Source organism: Lepisosteus platostomus, chromosome 3, assembly GCF_059453375.1.
Source record: "Lepisosteus platostomus isolate fLepPlt1 chromosome 3, fLepPlt1.hap1, whole genome shotgun sequence".
Taxonomy (NCBI): Eukaryota; Metazoa; Chordata; class Actinopteri; order Semionotiformes; family Lepisosteidae; genus Lepisosteus; species Lepisosteus platostomus.
The window spans coordinates 25,121,845-25,145,858 of record NC_142613.1 but is presented as its reverse complement, the minus strand read 5'-3'; the positions used below and the strand labels follow the sequence as shown (position 1 = coordinate 25,145,858).

At 36.2% G+C, this 24,014-nt stretch overlaps 1 protein-coding gene across 11 annotated transcripts in view; it reads left to right on the top strand.

Moving 5' to 3' along the window:
* Positions 1 to 24,014, top strand: part of crim1 (cysteine rich transmembrane BMP regulator 1 (chordin-like)) — a 632,333-nt gene that overhangs the window by 521,929 nt on the left and 86,390 nt on the right. For 9 of the 11 annotated variants that reach the window (XM_088625109.1, XM_088625117.1, XM_088625112.1 and 6 more), the window contains one exon: positions 16,058 to 16,279. The exons of 1 other annotated variant lie outside the window; for it this stretch is intronic. In XM_088625109.1, the coding sequence (XP_088481235.1) occupies positions 16,058 to 16,279 (222 nt within the window). Of the gene's footprint in view, positions 1 to 16,057; positions 16,280 to 21,493; positions 21,631 to 24,014 lie in introns of those variants that run through there. One more of the 11 variants, XM_088625119.1, reaches the window with a different exon arrangement.

Sequence of the window (24,014 nt, the reverse complement as noted above, 5' to 3'; positions counted from 1 at the left end):
CTAAATTACTATTGTGTATGACCTTCAGACATGTTATGCTCCTCTTCTTTTTATGCTCAGCTACTAAAATTTAATTGTAAAATTCCATGTTAATATTCAATATTAAGTGGATTTAAACATGCACAGTAAAGAGATTAAATGAAGCAATCGTTTCACTAACAACCAATGCACCACGTGTGCCACCTGTTGGTCATTTTGGCTAGCCAATCACATACTGTGAAATAACATGCTAAACTAGGTAATTCCGTGTGATACTGGGTTGTACCGTGCATTTTGAATGGCTGCATCTGTATGGGATATAAATATATTTCAAAAAAATTATATGGGGTATTTTGTCAGTGTCACTGATCTACACAAATTACTCTATAATGTCAAATAAGAATGAATGTTCTATATGTGTTTTACCATATAATTTAAAAGAAAACACAGAAAAGTCTTGAATTGATAGGTTTTCATTCATTTTGTTGTAACATTCCAAATTGAGCCCAGGTTAATCTAATTTTCACGTGTTATCTCACTAAAACATGAGTGAAGCATATAACTTAAATTGAAACATGAGAAAGTTATAAAAAAGAGGAGGCCAGTTACCCTCTCTTTGTTGTTTATTTAATCAGTTTATTGATTTAAGTACTGCATGTGGTTATTTCTTGAAGGATGCGAGTGAGTCAGCCTCCAGAACATAGGTTATTGTCAGTGCCCAAAACGCCCCACCACTCCCACAGAGAAGCTTTGTTTTAGATGTCAGTTATAACTTCTAGAGGTTTTAAGATATGGGCTTATGAAGCTGTAGTGGGGGTTTATTAAATTCTTTCCAAAGTAAGCATGATGAGCTTTGTTAGCTTTGTCAGGGAACAAAAAATGATTCAGGTAGCATCAGATACAGTAAATAGATACTGTGTAAATATTTAAATTTGCAATCATGCTTTTGTACCTCTTTGGAGTCAGCAGTTGTTAATCACTTGATTTTTACTGTTGTATCACTTGTAACAGCTTGAGATTTTTGAGAATGCATTCATCAAAAACATTAATTGTCACAGCCATCTGACATTCAACCTGTCACAATGTCTAACTTGGGAGAAGTCAGGTTCTCCCTGACAATATTATAATCTCACAACACCAGAATGTTACAGGGTGCTGTTTCCTGGCCAACCAAGGCTACCATGGTTGACCCAACCCTGCCCAAATTAAGCAGCACTTTACTGTTTTTGTTCCACCACTTTCATATAGGTTGCAGTCAGCTAATGACACAGTCAAAACTTGAGCTAAGATGCCTGGATTGTAAGATTCAATGTTCCTTCCAAATGATGAGCCTTACTACTGAAGGTTCTTTACTGCACCTTGGGTGTGATCTGGGTTGGTCCACAATGACTAACACGCCAATCACAATCTGTTGAGGAAACTTTTTTTGTTAACTTTTCGGCTATGACGTAGCAGCAGCAGAGGAGTACAGGAGTACAGCTGAAACCCAAGTACTTGAGCTTGTGGATCTTTGGAAAAGTTTATGAATTAAAGGGGAGGGTCAGCCAGAGCTCTTCAGAGGTGGCCGAATGCTCAGCACAGCAAGTAGAAGGTTGAGACCTAAAAAGAAAACTGAATTTGGCATTTGCAGCCAGTGAAGCAGGGAAGCCTCTGAATGTCTGGAAATGCTCTGAGGTGCTGAAGCTAATTGTGCAGTGGGGTCTGGAGGTAATGCAGGCTCTTGAAGGCTGAAAGTCAGGATAATGGTCTGTGGTCTGATGGACACACGGCGAGTAGATCCTAAAATAATGCTCAACATCAGAGCACTTCCTAAGTGGCGCCTAGAGAATTGATTAGAACCTGGAACTAGATGATTGGGTACCTGTCTGAAAGGCGGTCGGTTTGATCAAGAGACACTCGGCTTGCATCCTTAGCTCAATGGATGTTGGAAAAATGTCCTTTGTGGGAATGTAATGCTTTCCCAAGGCAACCGAGGGTTGTGAGCCTGCCTGGTCAAAACATCTTTCACTTACAGATACACTCTCCTCCAAGAGTGATGCTCTCAAACAGCCCCCTGTCAAGTGTTACTAGGACACAAGCATGTTTTACTGTTTTATCACACTCAATCCATTTAAGTTTGTTCACACTTAAAAGATCTCTGAGTCCTCGGCTTGCAGACTCTCAGGCTCACAATCCTATAATCATGATACATCTCTTTTGGTATCATCACATAACACCTTGTTAGACCACATGCCTTGGACCTTTCATGACCTCCTCTGAAGTCATCGTAGAGGTTAACTCACATCACTGAACCTTTCACTCTTGTTCTTCATGCCAACTCCCTTAGGGGAAGTAGCAGTGGAAGACCCTTGGCTTGGTCGTTCCAAACCTAAGAGCCTCCTTGCTACTAGACACCTCACATGGAGTCCAGTACTACTCAAAGGTGGACTCCAACTTTCCTTTCACTCCTTGCTGTAATTTGCTCATGATGGTTGCTGATTTCTTCCTTATCTACCAATCAGTCCACGGACTTCATGTCAGCCTCCAGCTACTCCACTCTATGCCACCAGGGTGGGACTGCGCTAACCCAACAGCCACAGGCACCTCAATCTTGCACCTCAGATTCACAACACTCACACAACTTACAATCACTCACAACCTCTGGTGCCTCGGCCTTCCACTTCAAGCTATACACCTCAATGTATACATAGAATTGCATACATAACAACCTCATCTTTTGGAAGAGACATTAAACTGAGGTCCTGACTCTCTGTGGTCATTAAAAATCCAGGGGTGTTTCTCAAAATAAGTAAGGGTGTAACCCCGGCGTCCTGGCCAGATTTTCTATTGGCCTTTATCAGTCATGGCGTCTTAATAATCCCCATCTGTAAATTGGCTTCATCACTTCATTGCCCTCCCCACTGATAGCTGATGTGTGGTGAGTGTTCTGGCGCACTATGGCTTCCGTCTCATCATCCAGATGGGTGCTGCACATTGGTGGTGGTGGAGGGCAGTCCCCATTACCTGTAAAACACTTGGTGAGTGGAGTGTCCAGAAATGCGCTATATAAGTGTAAGCAATTCTTATTAATATTATTATACATCTTTAATGAAAAACTTGCATGACCATCCTCTACGCCTTCACCTCTAGACATACCCACCTCTAGCAGCAATACGCAACCTATAAACATAAAAAACTTGCACACAAGAACTTGCTGTTCATATGAAATGAGTCAAAAAGTTTAAAAAAGCAGAACACACACTCTCAACTATAATTAGACTGGGTTTAGCAAATCAAATTGATAGTGTGTTTTCTTAGCCATTTCAGTTAAAATATATAAAAAACCCTTAAGTGGACAGTTCAATGTGAATTTCTTCTTGTGTTTTACCAGTATCTACCCAAGTAGAAATCAGACATGAATTGGAGTACACAGTGTTTCTACAAGTAGTTCCAATACAATCTGCCAGATTTCCACTTTCTAAAATAAGATCTTAAGAGGCTTAGGTCAGTACAAGATTTCTGAGGATATGCTAACAAAAATTTGAAACCTTGGACTTCCAAAGATTTGTATTTAAGGAATTTAGCACATACGTTATATAAACACAAAGAGACTGGACCTGAAATTGCAAACCTGTCACAATACCTAAAGATGGTTTGTTTCAGTTTTATATTAGAATTAATTTAATTAATTAATTAATTAAATGTTTAGAAAAAATATTGTAGATGGTCAAAAGTAATATTTACACTATTTAACTAAAGTCTCACATTTCACTCCTGTACAATTAAAATGGTTAAAAATTAAAACTTGCAAATTATTTTGTGCCACAAGGAAACAGGCCTATTACAATTACATTTCCTGTGTTCAGAAATTAGCTATTTTTTTGTTTCAAAAGATAAAGGTTTTTGAGAAAATCAAATAGTAGTAGTCTTTTTTTAACTCTCAAAGTAATTTCAGGTATTTAAGTGCTTTTACAGCATCACCAGCACAAATACCAGTTTTAACAAATGTATAAAGCGGAGTTTTAAAAACATGCATGAAGCACATGTCCTTGCGTGTTTTAATGCTTTCCTGTGCTGATCATACTGTAGGCATACTAGCAACAATTTCATTAAGTACAATGATTACATTTTTGAGACAGGATGTTGTTACTACGGTGCTACAATGAGACATGAGATAACGTGTAAATGCCATAATTATTGTGTAAATATTATTGCCTCAATATATTAATATTTTGCTATATATAATAATCCCAGTGGGCAAAAGACGTATAATATACATCTATTAAACGCATACCTTAGACATCTAAATGTGGTCCGCAATTAGTCTAGAATGAAATTCTAATATACGTCTATTGTTATACGTCAATTATACGTCTAGGATTAGATGTTCATTATACGTAAATGGTTGGAGTTCTATTATACGGATAAATTTAGAGGACTATTATACATATATGGTTGGAGTTCCGGATAACTTTAGAGGACTATTATACGTATATGGTTAGAGGTCTATTATACAGATAACTTTAGAGGACTATTATACATATATGGTTAGAGGTCTATTATACGGATAACTTTAGAGGTCTATTATACGTATATGGTTAGAGGTCTATTATACAGATAACTTTAGAGGACTATTATACTTATATGGGTAGAGGTCTATTATACATCAAAGATAGGTTTTACAGGTGTAGAAACTAGTAAATCAAGCCAATGATTTGGTTTAGAAATGTATTCTGAAAATACACATTCACACCTGAAGAATATGTATTTCAAATTATACATTGTATACAATCAATCAACAATCAACATATGGGCAATAATCATAAAAAACACAACTAGTCTTAAACTTCAGCTACAAATTCTGGTAACATGGCAATATACAGTATCGTAATGACAAACACAAACTAATTACATTAACACACTAACTCAAAACCACATTTTGATTCAAATATAAATTTTAAAATGTACAACTTCTATATTTCCAAGAAAACAAATATTACAATGGAAGTTAAGACGATTTTTGTCCACTATTTGCAAACCCTGTCTAATTGTCCTAACGGTTAGAACCAGAAACCTATTATTTTCAGTGTTCAGATCTCCTGGCCCCCTGCCTTGCATATGCATTCTTCAAGTAATGCATTGCGTGCTCCTTTATTTCTTTTTCTGTTGATTTAGGGTGGGACTTCAGCACCGCAGCTAGGAGGAAATTATATAATATTACTTCCCAAATAAATGATGATTAATATCTTCTTTAGTATAATCTAAAAATGAAAGGTTTACTAAGCTCAAAGCTGAAATAAATGTATAAAATTTGGCTTGCATCAAAGCAGTTAAGCAATAATGTCTGTCCTAATTAAAGAGTACCCAAAAGTTTGAAAGTACAACATAGAATAAGAATAATAAGAGAAATGGCAAAACGATTTTGTGTCATCTTCCCCATTCACACTATTTTTATGTGCCATTTTTTGCTTATTCACGTACTATTTTAATCAAAATAATATTAAGAAAGATCTGTATGTATTCAGATAGTATTATTATTATTCATACTTACTCATCAAAAGAGGATTGCTGAGATATTTGCGGATAAATGCTTCAATCTTCTACGTTTGAAAAACATGTCCAAAATGGTGACCAACGAATACTAGCAATGCATTGTGGTATATAACTGGAAAATATGCTGGGTTAGATATTTTCTCAACGTATGCGTTTATTAATGTTGTTGATATTATGGTTCAAATTTAACATTGATAATACATTGCGGCTTTGTGCCCCCTGCTATGTGCTGATGTGCAATTTTAACGCATGCAGTTAGTAAGGATCGGTCACTGTTGTATGGTATTATATATAATGACATTATGGAATAGGATGGGGACAGGCCTGGCATCACGGGGAGAGGGAGGAGTGTCGCCCCTTCAGTTTTGGGCAAAAAGATTTACCTAACTTAATTTGCGCCCTAAAAAAATAGTTGTACTTTGTCAATGGTCAGACGACACTAAATTACACTAACAGTCACTCGGACTGTTTGATGTGCAGGAGGGCTATCCGTCCAGGAACGGCACATACAGATGCAGCCATTCAAAATGCGCGGGCCATACCGCATTATTTTGCGGTGCGCTTTACGCAGTCTACCACGAGTTACCGGGAAATACCGCTAGTTACCGTAAATTCTCCTATAATACCGCAAGCAAAATAATAGTATCCGGAATTTCCGCAAGTTGGAGCTAATAAAGCTCAACCTCTCATGTTTGAGCTGTCGCCATCAAAGTCTTTAACGAAGATATTACTAATAGTATTAATAATGAATGACCTTGGACAAGCTGTAAACTCAAAGTATTGCCCTGGTCCACATTATTTTTTAATTGACCGTAAATTGATTTGTAAAAGTAACACCACAGCATTTCGCAATCACGCATTTGTTTCCAATCATGCAAAGTACAGTAATTTTTGAGAATCGATTCACCATGCCTTTCACATGCTCATAAAAGAGATAGATTTAGAAACATAAACATATTACCGTATGCAAACTGTACTGTATACAGTATGTATATGTATATTTAATGTCTTAACTGTGCCCGTTTAAGTATTGAATATTTATATGGAATTTTACCACTGAAGGGAAATCTTAGTACCTGAGCATAAAAAGAATAGGAGCATACTGCAACGCGTGTGAAGGCCATAAACGATATTAATTTTGGAACTTAAACATACAGTATACAGTATGGCTGGTCTCTGTACTTCAAAGAAAACATACACACCAGTATTCCATTTCTCCCTAAACATTTTAAGCATCGAAGTCTTTAACTAACGTGATACCGGAGTCAACAAGCATACTTTTATAATTTGATTAAAAGGGAATATAATATGGAATCGCATATCTTAAGAAATTAATAACGATATGATTATATTCATGTTGCAAAAAAACTGCAACAGACATAAAAACTCCCTTGCTTTTAACAGAGCGTTCCATAATTTCTAACTACGAAAATTATTTAAACTGCGACACTTATCATTCAACCAGAGCTCGAAATATCACAAGGATCCCCAAGAGCACAGCAAAGACTGTATTAAAAAAATCGCGTATCTAAAGAAATTAATAAGATATAATTATATTTGTGTACTGCGACAGGGCTGTGTAGGGCTGTTTCGCCTCTCTCTTCACGCGACTTCCCTTGTAGCCCACTGGTCTACGTGCCTGATTATCAACTCACGGGTTGTGTGTTCAAATCCAGCTGGCTCTGTGACTTTTCTTTTAACAAACATTTCTTCGAAAAAATAGAATAGCAATATTATGGACAATCAATTGACTTTTATATTTCAAAATATCACAACATGATCGAATCTAAGTCATTTTTGATAACAATGAATAGTCACCTTCTTCCCTTCTGACAACGGTCCCTGCTTCTGCTTCCTGCTTCTATTGTGTGTGTGTGGGTGGATCCCTTCAGATCTCCCTTCAGATTTAAAAGGTTATTAATCATATCTCCGGTGTCGCATCTTACCAGTGCAACTGATCTTTTGCTTCCTTGGTGGGTCAACTATCACAAAGCTTTAGAGAACCTAACACTTCAATTATCAACAAATTGTAAATATGTAATAGAGTAAATTTTTATAGAGAAATGGAGGCTGGACATTATGCGTTACAATATAAACATTTATATTGATTTAAATCGCATTTTGATTTAAATCGCAAACGCATGTTTAATTATATCTGTTTTTTTTATCATAATCAGACAAATGCAACATAAATTTATACAGTTTCTTTGTCTTCTAAGTATCTTAATAAACTTTCAGCATAGCTTTCTCCCCGTTTAGATTTATTTTTCTTGGGATTTTGGGATCAAACGTGGAAGGATTAGATTGTAATCGTTTTTATTTTTCAAATACATTTTAGAAAAGTGTAATCTATACCTGCCCAGACTGTATGCCCGCTTCACTGTGGGACAGCCGCACTGGTCGGCGGCCTTCCTAAATCCCGCCCTGACCACTTTCACTCCTGTCCTGCTCTTCCCAGCGCACCCCAGCCGGGCGCTCTTCAGGCCTCTGCCTGGGAGGAATGTATATTTAGATATTTACACCCGGCGCGGCACCGAGGGAGCGTCTGCATTTATAACTTAGTTTTTAAAATTAGTCAAGCAATATGAAGCATCTCCTTTTACTTTTAAGTCCCTTAAATACATTGAGCACAGCTTTCTCACCACTTAGATTACTTTTTGATACCATCCTTACACAAAGCAGAAACTTCTTGTATTTTCCAATGACATACAGTACAAGTGGAAAGATTACAATAATAAAATAAAATACAATAACAATAATAAAAAACTTTATTTTACATATCACCTTTAAAAGTGGTATCTCAAAGCAATACAGTAGATGTAAACCACAGATTACAAAGTAAATACCCAGACAAACACAAACGCATTTTTAAAGTTAAACGCATCTCAAAGCAATACAGTAGATGGAAAAACAGTTAAAAGGGACCAAAGTAAATACCAGACAAACGCAAACGTGTTTTTAATAAAATGCTTTTATTCATTCAGCAGAGAGAGGGAGACATCCAGCAGAGAGAGACACACACACAGGTTTTCATTGACAAAAAGTAATTTTTTTTTTTTACATTACTCTTGTCTAATAGGAATGTTTTGTTTGTGGACAGACTGTCCACAAACATGAGACTGTTTTTCTCAGACTCACAGTCCCGAATGTCCCCCGCCCCGGTCAACAATCCTAGGAAGAACACGAAACAGCCTGTTAATAAAATTGTTACAATTTTGTTCGGTCAGTTCTTCCTCCCAGAATTTATAGATCGCATCGATCAGTTTCTGCTTTGTGACGGGCTTAGCAGTTTTCCGAACGTAGTCTTTCAGCGAATACCAAACCATCTCTATCGGATTTAGATCTGGGGATTTGGCTGGAGTTTTCACCCAGTTCACTCCTTCTGCTACAAGGCTCGCCCTTGCTGCTGTGTGTTTCGGATCATTGTCTTGAAAGAGATCGTGCCTTGATCCAAAGTGCTCCCTGATATATGGGGCGGCATGCTGGGTGACCACGACTTCCTCGAAGAATTCACGGTCCATAATTCCTTCGAAAATAAGAAGTGGTCCCGGGCCTCTTCTAGATATACCCCCCCAGACGTGAACCTTCAGTGGATGTTTGGGCTTTGGCTTGTCCCCTTTTTGCAAAATCTCCCCTTTTTGCAAAATGACATTGTTGAAAACTGTTCCAGAGCCACTGTTGTTTCGTCGGTGAAAAGTACATCCTGAAATGCCTCCCCCTGTTCAATCCATTGGAGCGCTTGTTTGAGTCTTTCCTCTTTGTTTTTTAGCCTTATCATGGGGCATGTGTTGGTTTTTCTGTATCTCCATCCAAGCCTCCTGCGCACTCTCCTATCGATGTCGGACTAACGGTCGCACCGAGGTCAGCCCATAGCCGTCTTTGGACTTGCATCGCCGGTAGCTCATCATTTTCATCAGTCAGTTTGTCGATAGCTCGCACAATAGGACTTGAAAAAAAAGAGATCAACAGTTAGTTTTAAAAATAATGTGCGTAGTTGTATTTACATGCAAGAAAAGTATTTTTAGAAAGTTATTTACCTTTGAATCGTCCTCGGTTTAGATTCTTTTTGCCTCCTCTTCCCTTTATAATGTCGTCTCACTGTGCTTTCAGAAACAAAGATGTCCAACGAAGCCAAATGCTGTACAATGTCCAGTGTTGAATTCCCGTTTCTTTTCATCTTCATTATTTGGTGTGAGAGAGTCTTCGTGATTTTGGCCATTGTCCGTCTCCTTACCAAAGCAATACAGTGGTGCAGCTTGAATTCTGTACATATTAACTGTATGGTATGGTACAGATAAAACTTACACCATACCGATGAGCTAATACCAGGACACCAGGAAATGTGTATGATGCATTAGCAAGTTAAAACAATTGCGTCGAAATCCTGGGGGTAACAGCTGTCCCTTTTTCTGATCACTCGCTCTCTGGATACACGTCTCACCTCAATTCAATTCAATTCAATTCAAGGTGCTTTATTAGCATGACAGATGGGTACAATCAGTGTTGGGTATTTACTTTGCTTTGAGATTCCACTTTTAAAGGTGATATATAAAATCAAGGCTTTAACTTGCTTTAACTCCACAAGTCTGAGTTCTCGTGTCTGTCCTATCCGAACCCGAAAGTTTTACAATATGTAACTTTATAGCAGGTGGTGTACAACTTTTTAGCATAGATTACACTTTTATAAAATGTATTTAAAAAATAAAAACGATTACAATCTAATCTTTCCACGTTTGATCCCAAGATCCCAAGAAAAATAAATCTAAACAGGGAGAAAGTTATGCTGAAAGTTTATTAAGATACTTAGAAGACAAAGATATCAATTTATGTTGCATTTGTCTGATTGTGACAAATTGTCAAACGCGATTTAAATCAATATAAATGTTTATATTGTAACGCATATGTGACTATTCATTGTTATTAAAATGACTTAAATTCGATCATGTTGTGATATTTAGAAATATAAATTTGTTTGGTGCGAGTGAGGTTTTATTTAATCTCTGACCAAGGGAAACGTTTCATTTTTTCAAAGAAATGTTTGTTAAAAAAAGTCATGGTTCCAGTGGAATTCAATCACAGACCGTGTGACGTGGGAGTCAGGAACCTAACCCACAGCACCACCAGCAAGGTCACATGTAGAGTGATGAAAAAGCACTACAGAAACATTATCAACAGACAATGTACAGTGTGTACTATTCTTGTGTTGCGGTACATGAATATAATTATATCGTTATTAATTTCTTTAGATACGCGATTCCATATTATATTCCCTTTAAATCAAATTCTAAAAGTATGCTTGTTGACTCCGGTATCACGTTAGTTAAAGACTTCGATGCTTAAAATGTTTAGGGAGAAATGGAATACCGGTGTGTATTTTTTCTTTAAAGTACCAAGACCAGCCATATACTGTATATTTATGTTCCAAAATTAATATCGTTTATGCCCTTCACATGCGTTACAGTATGCTCCTATTCTTTTTATGCTCAGCTACTAAGATTTCCCTTCAGTGGTAAAATTCCATATAAATATTCAATACTTAAACGGGCACAGTAAAGACGTTTACTGTAAATCTTTCTACGACAGACCAACGGACCACAAGTGCCCCTGTCGGTCAACCAATCACGTACCACGGTACCGTGCGTCATCGTGCGTCACAATGCGCGACGCCGTAGCCAATTACCTCCGGTACGTGTCTGTACCGCACACTTTGAATGGCTGCATCTGTATCAGTGTTGTAAGGGAGTGTCAACATTACGATCCTGTTTGCTCAGGTGGACCGATTCCTTGCAGAAGTTTATCATTATACTTAAAATCGTTATATAACTAGGACAAGTTATAGCAGTCTGTGCTTTCTGTTGGTTTTACAAATAATTTTTCTTAACGATTCAGAACCTCCATCGATGTAGCTGCAAAAATGAACGCTTATGGTACTTTTCGCTCTAGGCAATACAAACCACAAAAAATGTGAAACTGAACTTCATCGCAAATACCAGATTGCTAGTCGTTATCTTCTATCATGAAGCACTAATCAATGGCATAGCTGCAAGATTTAATTTGGGTAGCTGCACCGTACAGCTCCGTTTCAACTGAAATATCACCCCCCCCCCTCAGAATTTCAGACGCCCCCCTACAGATTTTTCCCCAGGCACCGCGCACTGATGGGGGACGGGGTGTCCAGGAAATGGTATCAACTTTTCTCAAGAAAATAAAAATAGAAACTCTGTAGGCACTCAAACATTTTACTGTTTTTTTCAGGCAGATGGCAAGACACCCTCCGCAAAACCCTTGTATGCCAAGCTGTGGGCAGTGATTTGTCGAATATCCGTATATATATTTTCGCAGTAATTAATTTATTTACACATAAATATAGTAATAAATATAATAAATTAATTAATTACTGTGAAAATAATTTACTTCGTACACTGTGCAGAGTGCCGTATACTCCTAGTTGCGGCACACACGATATATACAGTAAAAAGCCTCAGGCACTGTGTTAGATGTGTTTTCAACGTTATATATGCATTTATTAATGTCGTCGATTTTACGGTTGCAATTCGATGTTGATTATACGTCGCGGCGACGTATTTATACGTATAGCCGTATTTTCACCGTGAATATACGTATATTCGACGAATCACTGCCCACTGGGATGTTGCCCCATACAAAGTTCCATTTTCATTAACGAAAATATTGTTTCAATTTCCTATGCAAATTTATTGTATAAATGAGCATACCATTAAACACTATATACAGTAAAACATTTTTATAGTGTTTTTATTTTGAAAATGCAATTGTTTTCCAATTATCCCTTTTTGAAGCTAAAACGGCAACTCTTCTAGTTCCATTCATATAAATAAGTGTGGCGAATAAAAGGCTTATTCCCCATTGGGAGTAAAAATCAGTGAGGGGATTTGTTTATTTTAGACTTTCATGTGAATATAAACTACATAGGTTCGACCTTGCAAAAGAAGATTGTGAACCCTGTTTTTAACTATAACAACATAAACATGCCTTTTAACCTCACAACCTGGTGGTATCTACTGGTGGTAGATTTCAGGAGGAAAAAAGTCAAACCTACTCCTGTCTACATCCATGGGAGTGGCGTGGAGATGGTGGACTCGTACAAGTACCTGGGAGTGCACATCAACGATAGACTGGAATGGTCTAAGAACATCGAGGCCATCTATAAGAAGGGACAGAGCCGACTTTACTTCTTGAGGAGGCTCAGGTCCTTCAATGTGTGTAGTAAGATGCTACACATGTTCTATCAGTCGGTGGTAGCGAGTGGCATTTTCTACGCAGTGGTGTGCTGGGGCTCTGGGATTAGAACAGTGGATTCCAAAAGGCTGAACAAGCTCATCAGGAGAGCAAGCTCTGTCATTGGGTCTGACCTGGACCCCTTGGAGGTAGTGGCTGAGAGGAGAATGATGTCCAAACTAGAGGCCATCATGGACAACTTCTCCCATCCCCTCTATGACAGGCTTGCAGGAATGAAGAGCACGTTCAGCAATAGACTGATTCATCCACGGTGCGACAGGGAGCGCTACAGGAGGTCATTCTTGCCTTCTGCCATAAGACTGTACAACAAATCCACCTTGCGTCTTGGCAGAGGCAACATCGACAGTGACCTGTTTCTGGACTAAACGCATATACACATCTACTGCTACATCTGTTCTCTTTCTTTTTCTTTTTCCCGTCTACAACCATTTTTTGTGCAATATATGCCATGGACCTGTGCAATACATTTATATTTATATCTATAGTTACATCTATATTTATATTCATATGTGTGATATGATTTTCTGTGTACTGTTCTGTTCTAGTTTGTTCTTGTGTGTCCGGACTGTGAATAACTCTTGTATTGTATTGTATGTATTGTACTATTATAATATAATTTGTGACACTGTGGCTGTGTTGTGTGTGTTAAGCTGCTGTTGCACTGCAATTTCCCTCACGGGATCAATAAAGTATCTGTCTATCTAACCTATGTGTTATTGTGTTATTGCAGTGGTGTGTCACTTTTATTGGACAACTGAATGTGCGGGACAGTTGGAAATGTAGTTTCTTAGTTCATGTAATTTGTGCCACAAGCTAAATTAAAAACGCAATGGACCATTAGAATAACTGGTTTCTGGGTCCATGTACACCTCTCATGAAATTTAATGCCAATCAGCTTTATGCCATCTTCTGGTAACATTTTGAGCTTTTTTGAAAAGTTAAAAATAGTAGACAATATGTTTTCAAAAACCTTTTTGTTGTATGTATGATTAGTTGTATGTTGTATGTATGATGGTTTTAAATCAATAGAAAAAGCACTTTAATTAATTAGAAGATTAATTAGAAAAACAAGTTTTGATATTTGCTACAGTCAAGAATGAAAACGAGTATTTTTTGTCTAATCTGTTATAGAAACATATAGCATATAATTTAGAAATCTGTTTGTCACTAAAAAATTAAATAATGAACATATAGCAATTCCTTTGACCTATTTTTATTTTAAGTTTGTTTTTATATAAGAGGAACCTAGATTAAAAATGTATTAAATATAAAATCACAAACAACATAGTGGTACTACCCTTTTTTTAAATAAAAGTCATATTTAAAATGTAAATTTTCAGGAATATGAGCAAAAATTCCTAATTTTGTATAACAAACAACAAGCAAAATGATGTGATTAAAATACTATATATGATTTATTGTTACAAATAAAATATAAGTCCTTGTGAATTAAAATGACTTTACAGTTGGGCCTTCACCACTCAGTGAACAAATGAAATCCAGTGTTCCTGCAGGTCCCATCCTTGCTGGTTTATAAGTACTTATGTTTGTTCAATCATATGCTCTTTGTTGTTATTAATTTAAACCTTGCAAATTCATGGGAATTGTAGTTAAAACAAACTTTTCCAAAATAACCACAAGTGACCGAGTTAAAGAATCCTATGCAGATGTTTAGGAAGAAAGTGGAATATTGTTTTTACCTTATTTTTTATTTTCAATTACCACTACCAGCTATATAAATATATTATGTATTTTATATTTCAATATAAGTATATATCTTTGAGATAAGGGTTGATGTGCAATTACAATGATGCAGTCAATGAAGCCAGCCTTTTGCTGGAATATGTTTATTGCTTTTTCTTCTGATTTTCTTTTAAATTTAAACCAATTTAAACTACTTTTTCCCTATAAAGACTGTGCACTGCACATATGACAGAGGAAATCTTTAAAAAATGAAAAAAACGAAAGGTTTGGGATCTATCCAATAATATTATATTGTTGATAGTGTCAAAATACAAAACAAAATTTGGAAAGTAATAGAAATAAGTTTCTTAAATCCATTTTTCTTATAGTTTTTCTTTCTCATCTCATTGAATCAACAAGTACAATGTGAAAGAAAGTCTCACTCTAATGCTTACACTACACTGTGTAATATATAATATAGTAATATAATAATATAGTGTGGTATTAATTAAATGTTCAGGTCTAGATAGGGCTTATTGTTAAAAGTCATGTTTAAGTCTAGATAGAGCTTGTTATTGTTATTGTAAGCTAGATGATTATATTCAAATGTAAAAATGACATGAATAAAACATAAAATTGGAATGCTGGAAAAGTCTTTTTGATGTTTGTTTTTTAAGATTGATTGATTGCATTAAGGCTATGAATTTGGTTTTGATAACTTCTGGTTTGTAAATTACTTAGAGGTATACATTTATGTATACTGTAGGTCAGTAGCCAATTTAAGATAGTTATTATTTATCAGGAACAAAACTTTGTTACAAAAATGCATTATAGTAAAATGTATTTTTTAAGCTAAATAGCTAAGTATCTCTAATATGGTTAGTATTGCACTACATACTATATAGTTTATAATCTCTAATATAATACAAAATAAAATCTTTAATAACACTTAAAGTTATACACTTTTCTCTTTATACTACAGAAAGAATTGTAACCAATGATTCTTCGCTATAGAAGGTTGCAGTACATCTTAATGATTAAAATTTAAACTTTTTTTTTTCCATTACCACCCTAATGATGAGACATGAATGGAATCTGGTATTTAATAGAAATAAAGTATATTTGTATATATCATCTAGTTTACTTAAGACTATAACATTTTAAATAATGTAGTTCTGAATTGTTGAGATTGTGTTACTGGAAGACATTATTTGAACTGTAATGATTCACTCAGTTTACCTTCAGTCAAGCACTGAGTTATTTAACTCTGAGTATATTAATGAATGTTTCACATTCAGTCTTTTTGTATGTTGTAAAATATGTAAGTACTTAAGATGACAAAATACATTCATTTTTAAACAAATTAATTTTTATGAGCAGAGTAAAGCTAAGTATTGTAAGGGTTATCCTAGAGCTAGTGTTATCTTTTGTGTCTTTTTGTACGTTTACAAATATATTTATTACATGAACATACAGTATGTTGACTCCTTGCCAACACCTTTTTCTTGGAGTGATTGTAAAAAACAGACAGGCTCAAGGCACTTTTTTAACTGAACTTGAGCTTCTAAAATCCCTATAATTTCAGATGAGTCCCTGCAGTTATTATCACCTAACAACAAGATTATACCAAGCTATTGCAAAAATGAGGAAGGGGACATCTTCTTGGCAGCAGAGTCATGGAAGCCCAACGTATGCACCAGCTGCGTGTGTCTGAATGGGTTGATCAGCTGCTACTCAGAGTCCTGCCCTCTTGTTGCCTGTGCCAGACCAGTTCTGAGGAAAGGACAATGCTGTCCCTACTGTCTGGGTAAGTCATAAACATGCCTCCAATATAGGTCATTCACACTGAGCAATGTGTTAATTTACTCTGCATTTGCTGATTTACTGTAACGTTCAGTCACATTGAAGTAAGTGTTTTGGAATTTTAGATTAGTCTCAGTTTCAGAATGGCACAGTGGTAAGCATTGCTGCCTTGCAGTACTGGGGCCCTGGATTCAATTCTGGACATGGTTTGCTATCTGCATTGAGTTTGTGTAGGTTTCCTTCCAGTGCTCTGGTTTCCTCCCACAGTCCACAGACAAACTGGTAGGTTAATTGGCTTGATAAAGATCTTATTGAGGTTATGAATGAGTAAGTGTACTCATTTAATATCAAACTTTTCACTTGACGCAAAAACCTATGTTTAATGTAAAAATACTAGTTTATATTATAACAATGTCCTGTGCTTGAAAAAAAAACAAGCAGGGTTTGTCACTGTATTAATTTCTACACTAATGTCTGGTTTGAAGATTACCTGATCCCTTTTCAAATATAGAAATGTAACCTATCAATACAAAGCAGTTAATTGATTCTTGCACAAAAGATAGAAAGGAATGTATTAGTGAAGAAGGCAAATAAACTTTAACCTACAAAAGTCTCAAACATACAGTTTACTGGGGGGGAGTTTAAGATGGAAACCTTTACTGTGATTACAAAATACATTTCTGTCCCTTGCAAGGACTTGCTAATGCTGGTACCACATTCCTGTTTTAGTCCTGAGACTTTGGGGCAGTTTTTTAAAATATACTGTATTTATATTGCACAGTGCCTGAACTTGCAGCAGTACAGGTTACATTCTACCTTCCTCTCTAACTTCTCTAACCTCTCTAAACTGTAATAATATTAGTTTTTACAGTGAACAATTTCAGCTACTATTCAGTATTAATCTACAACTACCATCAAAGGACTAGTACAATTTTCATTATGAGCAGGTGTGATGCATTCAGAATTCTTTTCATTTTTCTAAACATCTAGTTTCTAATTTTGATGGTGAGATTAAAATAAAAAACTTGCTATTCTCTGGCCTGATTACACTTTGTTCTTTTTCTTTTTGTTGTTGTTTTTCCAGCAACTGAATTTCATTCTTTATTTCTGAAGTATTCTCAATAGGGATATTCTTGAAAGGTGCTACGAAAAATAAACCTCCTATCACACCAATCTTTGTACAACTGTCAGAAAGCAGACTGTCAGGAAGCACCAGATGTTTATGTTAATATTTTTAGAATTAGATTGCTGATATGCTTCACCCGTTATCTGATTAACACATGCTATCAACACAAATTGTGTACAATTTTTTTATTGGTACACAAATAATTAGAAATGATTAAAGGGACTGTTCCAGGCACTCTTCGCCATAATAAATACGTTTTATTTGCCCTAAGGAGGGGAGACATTTTGACAAGTTAAAAATATTGAATGCTTAATCGCATTATTATGTCAACAGGAGATCAGAATTAGAAGAAAAGAGTAAAACAACTAAAAGATTTTTTTTCACATTTATCAAGCCAAAGTTGTAAGCTGGTACCACGTTCTTTCATTTGCAGTGCAAATATTTTGGACTAGGTTATTCTGAAGTATTTGCATATTGATAATATTAATTTTTCTTTACTCTAGAAGCTCAGTTGGAAACTTAGAAATAACTTTACTTGTAACTTTAAGAATTGTCTTGTGAGTTTATTATTATTCACCACATACTGTACAGTATATAGTAAATGTAATTGATCTTTCCTTATCATTTCCTTCCTGATGCATATAAAGAAGAAAAGTTTGTTGCTACTTATTGCTAAAGATAGGATACATGTACAATATGTATATTACCATGCCATATGAAAATAAGCTTTCAAAAATATATTTAAATGTCTGGTTTTACTCCAGATACTCTCTTTCTGTGGTATAAATCTGAGCTTTCTGCAGAAACATTCTGCCCTGAATTATGGAAAGGTAAGAGGATACAACTGTATTTGTAGCTTGTATCTATACTATAGTCATCAAGACTGTTTATTTCAGTTTTGGTAAAATGATTAAAAAAATAATACTAAATGTGAAATTTGAACCTTTCATATTTCTATTGACAGATTATGCCAATAACAAGCTTCTGCTCTGAGTGAGTTTAGTGGCAGACAGCATTTAATATGGTTACAGCTTTAACACTTTTTTGAATAGGATATCCAATTCCTCCAATTATAAGCACCTACTGATTTAATTATTATTGTTATTGTTACTGTTATTACATGCATCCATAAGTTTTCATGTCTGAAAAACATTATTTAAATCTTATTTATAGTGAAGCAACATGTTTACCTTTTGAAAGACTTTAATGAGTTTTTGTGCCCATCAGGTTTCTTTTTTTGCCCAGTAAATGAATTTACATAAATTATGTCTGTGAGTGCATAAAAAAATAGTTAATGTATTTGATTGCTACATATGTATGTCAACTACAGGTCTGTGTAGTTCCACAACATGCTGTGTTTAAAAATAATTATGTGTAAATGAACACAAATTGACTGATTCTGTTTAAGGATAATCAGCATACAAAGTGCATGCTCTTTGTTCTCAAGGGGAAAGGAGGTTTTATTTATATTATAGATAACAGTGTTGTAAGGAAAGACAAGAGTTTGGTCTTTAAGCAAGAAAGCTCAGTTTTAGTATTTTTTAACACATTAATTTGTTTTATTGTGGTTTCGTATCTTAAATGTCACAGATCTGCAACAGGAGTCTATCCAGTAAAACCACCCATTATTCCTCATCTCCCTCAGGGACTTTTGGTGATCTGTCTTTCTATTCTTTAGTGTGAAGCAGATAAAAGGATAATATTATTCATTGAAACACATTAAGTCTGTGACAAATGCTAAATTGGTGGTAACAACAAAAGTTCTGCTGAGCATCTTCAGTTCTGTACTGTGATTATTCAAGCAGTGTCTTTATACACAGTCTTCTATCTGTTATAATTTGACCTGTTACTAAACAATAGGAGCATAACAATTTTCCAATTTCCATTTATTGCATAGTTGTTTCTGCATTAAGTACTCTGTTTTCTGCCTCTTTACTTTTTCTTTCACTTCAAACATGTAATTCTCTTGCCTTCAGACAGTTAATTCATATCTCCTATGATTTTACATGGGAGAGTTGAAGAAAAAATGGAATGAGATTTGAGACTAGATAATATAATTTCCTGTGAGAAACCCTCCCAGAATATAATGAGTTGTATGTACTTCAAATGACAAACCAGGACCAAATTGTTACGGAATATTAATGAGGACCCTATGCAGAATAATCAGGACGAACTTCAGAGGCGTAGTCTATTAAACAGTCCGAGATCCGAAAGCTGAAGTGATACAAACTGGTGCAAAAGTATAAAATCAGAAGTGGAGCTGTAAGCCGTGAGAAAGCCGAGAGTCTAAGCCAGAACAATACTCAAAGTACCAAAACAAAACCAGGAGACATAGTCGGAGAGCAAAGAAGGGTCAGGAAGCCAAAAAACAAGACGTAATTAATCAAAGGAAGACGGGGGTAGCTCTAGCCAGGAAAACCTAATACTGAGCACAGGTGAGAGTGTGAAGCAGTATTAAATAGGCTGGGGTAAAAGGCTAATTGGAAATCGTGCTGGAATGCGAGGTGGAATGACAAGTCCTCCGGGGGCGTGATGTAACACAAATGGAAGACACAAAATGTAAGCGAGACAAACAGAACTACAAATCTGGTAGTCTGGCCTTGTGAATAATGTAGAACCTGTTTAGGTAATGTAGGTCATCTAGAAGGTTGGCATATTTGTCAGTGTGGCAAAATTACTGTGGATGTATTACATAATTTTGACTTGAATACACAGTCATTATTTTAATGTGGAAATCATTTGTGTTTTTAATATGTAGTGGTTTTAATACTGTATTAAATTCATTTTCTCTTTTGCAATTCCTTTACTCAACTGCCACCATATAATTTGAATAGGTGTTTCTCAGATACAGTATACTAAAGCATATGTAAAATATCCAATTTAGAATTTTAATTTGCTTTAGATATTCAATTTACATTTTATTATGATATTTATTCCAACTATTCAAATCCAGCCGGTGCTATGACTTTTCTTTTAACAAACATTTCTTTAAAAAATAAAATACCAATATTATGGACAATTAATTGACTTTTTATATTTCTAAATATCACAACATGTTCCAATTTAAGTCATTTTTAATAACAGTGAATAGTCACCTTCTTTCCTTCTGACAACTGTCCCTGCTTCTGCTTCCTGCTTCTATCGCGCGTGTGTGTGTGTGTGTGTGTGTGTGTGAGAGAGTTGGGGGGATCCCTTTAGATCTCCCTTCAGATTTAAAAGGTTATTAATCACATCTTTGGTGTCGCATCTTCCCAGTGTAGCTGATCTTTTGCTGCCTGGGTAAACTATCAGAAAGCTTTAGAGAACCTAACATTTCTATTATCAACAAATTGTAAATACGACGTTTACATTGGCATTATTAATTTTTCACTTGAGTGTATGGAGGATTGTCAGCTGTCACTGAGAGCAGACCCCCCCCCCCCTTAGGCTGTGCAAACGATCTTTTAAATTTTTATAGAGAAATGGAGGCTGTACAGTATGCGTTACAATATTAACATTTATATTGATTTAAATCACATTTTGATTTAAATCGCAAACGCATGTTTAATTAAATGTTTAATTTTTTTGATTCACAATCAGACAAATGCAACATAAATTGTTATCTTTGTCTTCTAAGTATCTTAATAACTTTCAGCATAACTTTCTCCCCGTTTAGATTTATTTTTCTTGGGATTTTGGGATCAAATTTGGAAAGCTTAGATTGTAATTGTTTTTTTTTTAAATACATTTTAGAAAAGTGTAATCTATAATAAAAAGCTGTATTTATTTAATACCACTCGATACTTATATTCATGGAATTTAGTTGATACTGTTTAAACTTTTAATTATTTTAAATTGTATTACAGCATTGTACACATGCTTAAAAGAGAAGAGAGAAAACGCAAGCCTTCTTCAGGTGTGAGGGTCTCCTCAGAATGAAATGCTAAAATATAATGTAGGCTCCGAATGGGTTCAATTATGATTTGGGTTTGAATAAGGTCGCTGCCTTTTATCTAAAATCCTGCTTGAATCCTTCTAAACTAAAAATTAGACACAAGAAGAGAAGAGGCTCTGGTGAAATTTCTCTTTTTTTAATTTCTCTTTTTTTCTTAGAAAAACATCTTACCAGCTGCAATCCGGGCACAGAAGGATTAAAAGAAGTCAGACAGATTTCAGTGCTTTGTGTATATTCTAATGGCAGTGGGGGCAGGGTGTGTGGGAACAGGTTTGGTTGAAATTGCATTGAAGATCTATGTTCTACACACCTGAAACATTTTCTCTGAGAGCATTTTCTTCCCAGTTTAGCCGATCTTGTTACAGCATGTTACAGTTTACTATTATTAACCATATTAATTTTAAGTGCTTAATGCCATTTTTTGACCACGCATGAATAGTCTTATGTCTATATCTTTGCAAGGGAATCAGTGCGAATTGTAATACTAATTAAATGACTGCGGGCACTTTCCACCCCCTCTGACAGCAGGAACATTCCTATTCTTAGCTCAGCAGCTTATTACAATATAGGGTGTTCAAACTGTTTTTTTTTACACAGTGACACAGCATCGCGTTGTGAATCTGTTTTTCCATGTTTACAAAGAAAGTGGAATACAGTGATACTACCTGCTAAATACGTTATATGTTTAGATATTTAGACCCTTAAATTAATAATAATGATAATAATGATAATTGTCCAGTGAAAGCTCTGTTGTCCTTCACATGAATGCCTGAAACATTTTACCGAACCCAGGATTTTACACTATATTCCCCATTATAAAACGGATAATTCAGGTCCTGAAGTCTGATTGCCTGACATATATTCGAAGAAGTCCTAGATTTTCTAATAAAGGCACATCCCGGAATTTTGACTTCACTGTGTAATGAAGAATTTTTAAAGACTACTTCTTAGCGTAGATAAAAAAGCTTGGATTCCCATGGACAGTATCTTACACATATCTTTTTCTGTTGTCTTTGTTGATCTCTTGATCCTTGTGATATTTTGAGCGCTCGTTGAATGATAAAAATGTCGCAATTTAAATCATTTTCGTCGTTAGAAATTATGAAACGCTCTGTTAAAAGAAAATGCCAGACGAACTAGGGATTGAACAGTTTTTCAGTACTTGTACAATCGATGGAAATGTTCAAATAAATGTGCTAAAGAAATAAACAAAAAAGTTAGTTATTCCTTTATCATATTGGCTAACTAATGTCCCATCCTTGTTAGTTAGATCAATGAAATTCTGTGGTGTTACTTTTTGTGGATGAAAAAATAAAGTATTTTAATTTAAAATGATGGTTACAAATAGTGTGGACCAGCATTATACTTTGAGTTTTACTGGTGGAGCTCATCCAGCTGTGTCTGGATATCTTGGTCAAATATTTGGCTAGTGTGAATTGTCTGATTAGGGTTCTGTAGCATTCCAAACGGCTGGGCAGCTTGTTCCCCCCTCCCGCCCCTCTCTGTGTACAGGACAGGAGGCTCTACTGTACACAGAGAGGGGCGGGAGGGGGGAACAAGCTGCCCAGCCATGTGGTTGAAGCTGATACCCTGGATTCTCTCCAGACACAGCTGTATGAGCTCCACCAGTCAGGACAGGAGGCTCTTCTGTACACAGAGAAGGGTGGGAGGGGGGAACAAGCTGCCCAGCCATGTGGTTGAAGCTGATACCCTGGATTCTCTCCAGACACGGCTGTATGAGCTCCACCAGTCAGGACAGGAGGCTCTTCTGTACACAGAGAAGGGCGGAAGGGGGGAACAAGCTGCCCAGCCGTGTGGTTGAAGCTGATACCCTGGATTCTCTTCAGACACAGCTGTATGAGCTCCACCAGCCAGGACAAGAGGCTCTACTGCACACAGAGAGGGGCGGGAGGGGGGAACAAGCTGCCCAGCCGTGTGGTTGAAGCTGATACCCTAGATTCTCTTCAGACACAGCTGTATGAGCTCCACCAGCCAGGAAAGGAGGCTCTGCTGTACAAAGAGAGGGGTGCTGCAACCAGTCCAACAGCAGGATACAGTCCTCGCGGACTGGGGCAAGGTAGAAGGGGTGTTTCACCCTTGCAGCCCCAAAGTGCACGGTGAGCGCTCTGGGGGTCCAGCTGCCTCGGTGCCCGGCAGGACACCAGACGGCAGCAGGGTGATGGTTAAACCGGTGTTGATGAGGCTTCTCAAAGCGCTTTACAGGATAACAACAACAATTTACAAGTTCTGGGAGGAAAAATATGATCAATATTAATAATAATAATAATAATAATAAACTTTATTTTATATAGCGCCTTAAAAGGTGGCTCCTCAAAGTGCTTTAAAGGATAACAACCGATGAAACAAAAGTGGCTGGGGGTTGACGATACCTGTGAAACCGGTTTGTTCACAAACAATGTACTGTAGACACAGAGACTCAGTAGCAATAGCAATTAGCAATATCAAAATAGCAATATTACACAATTGACTTTTTTTGACAGCTGGTTTTTGTTGACAGCTTGACACAAGTTTATCAGTGAAAAGACCACAGGCATTTTTCCTCCCCCCTACATTCTCAGAGTAGAATAGAATTTATTATTAGCACAATTTATTACAGTGCTAAATTTAATATTATTGATTACTGATAGTTTATGTTAACACATAACTTTCTTAACGCGA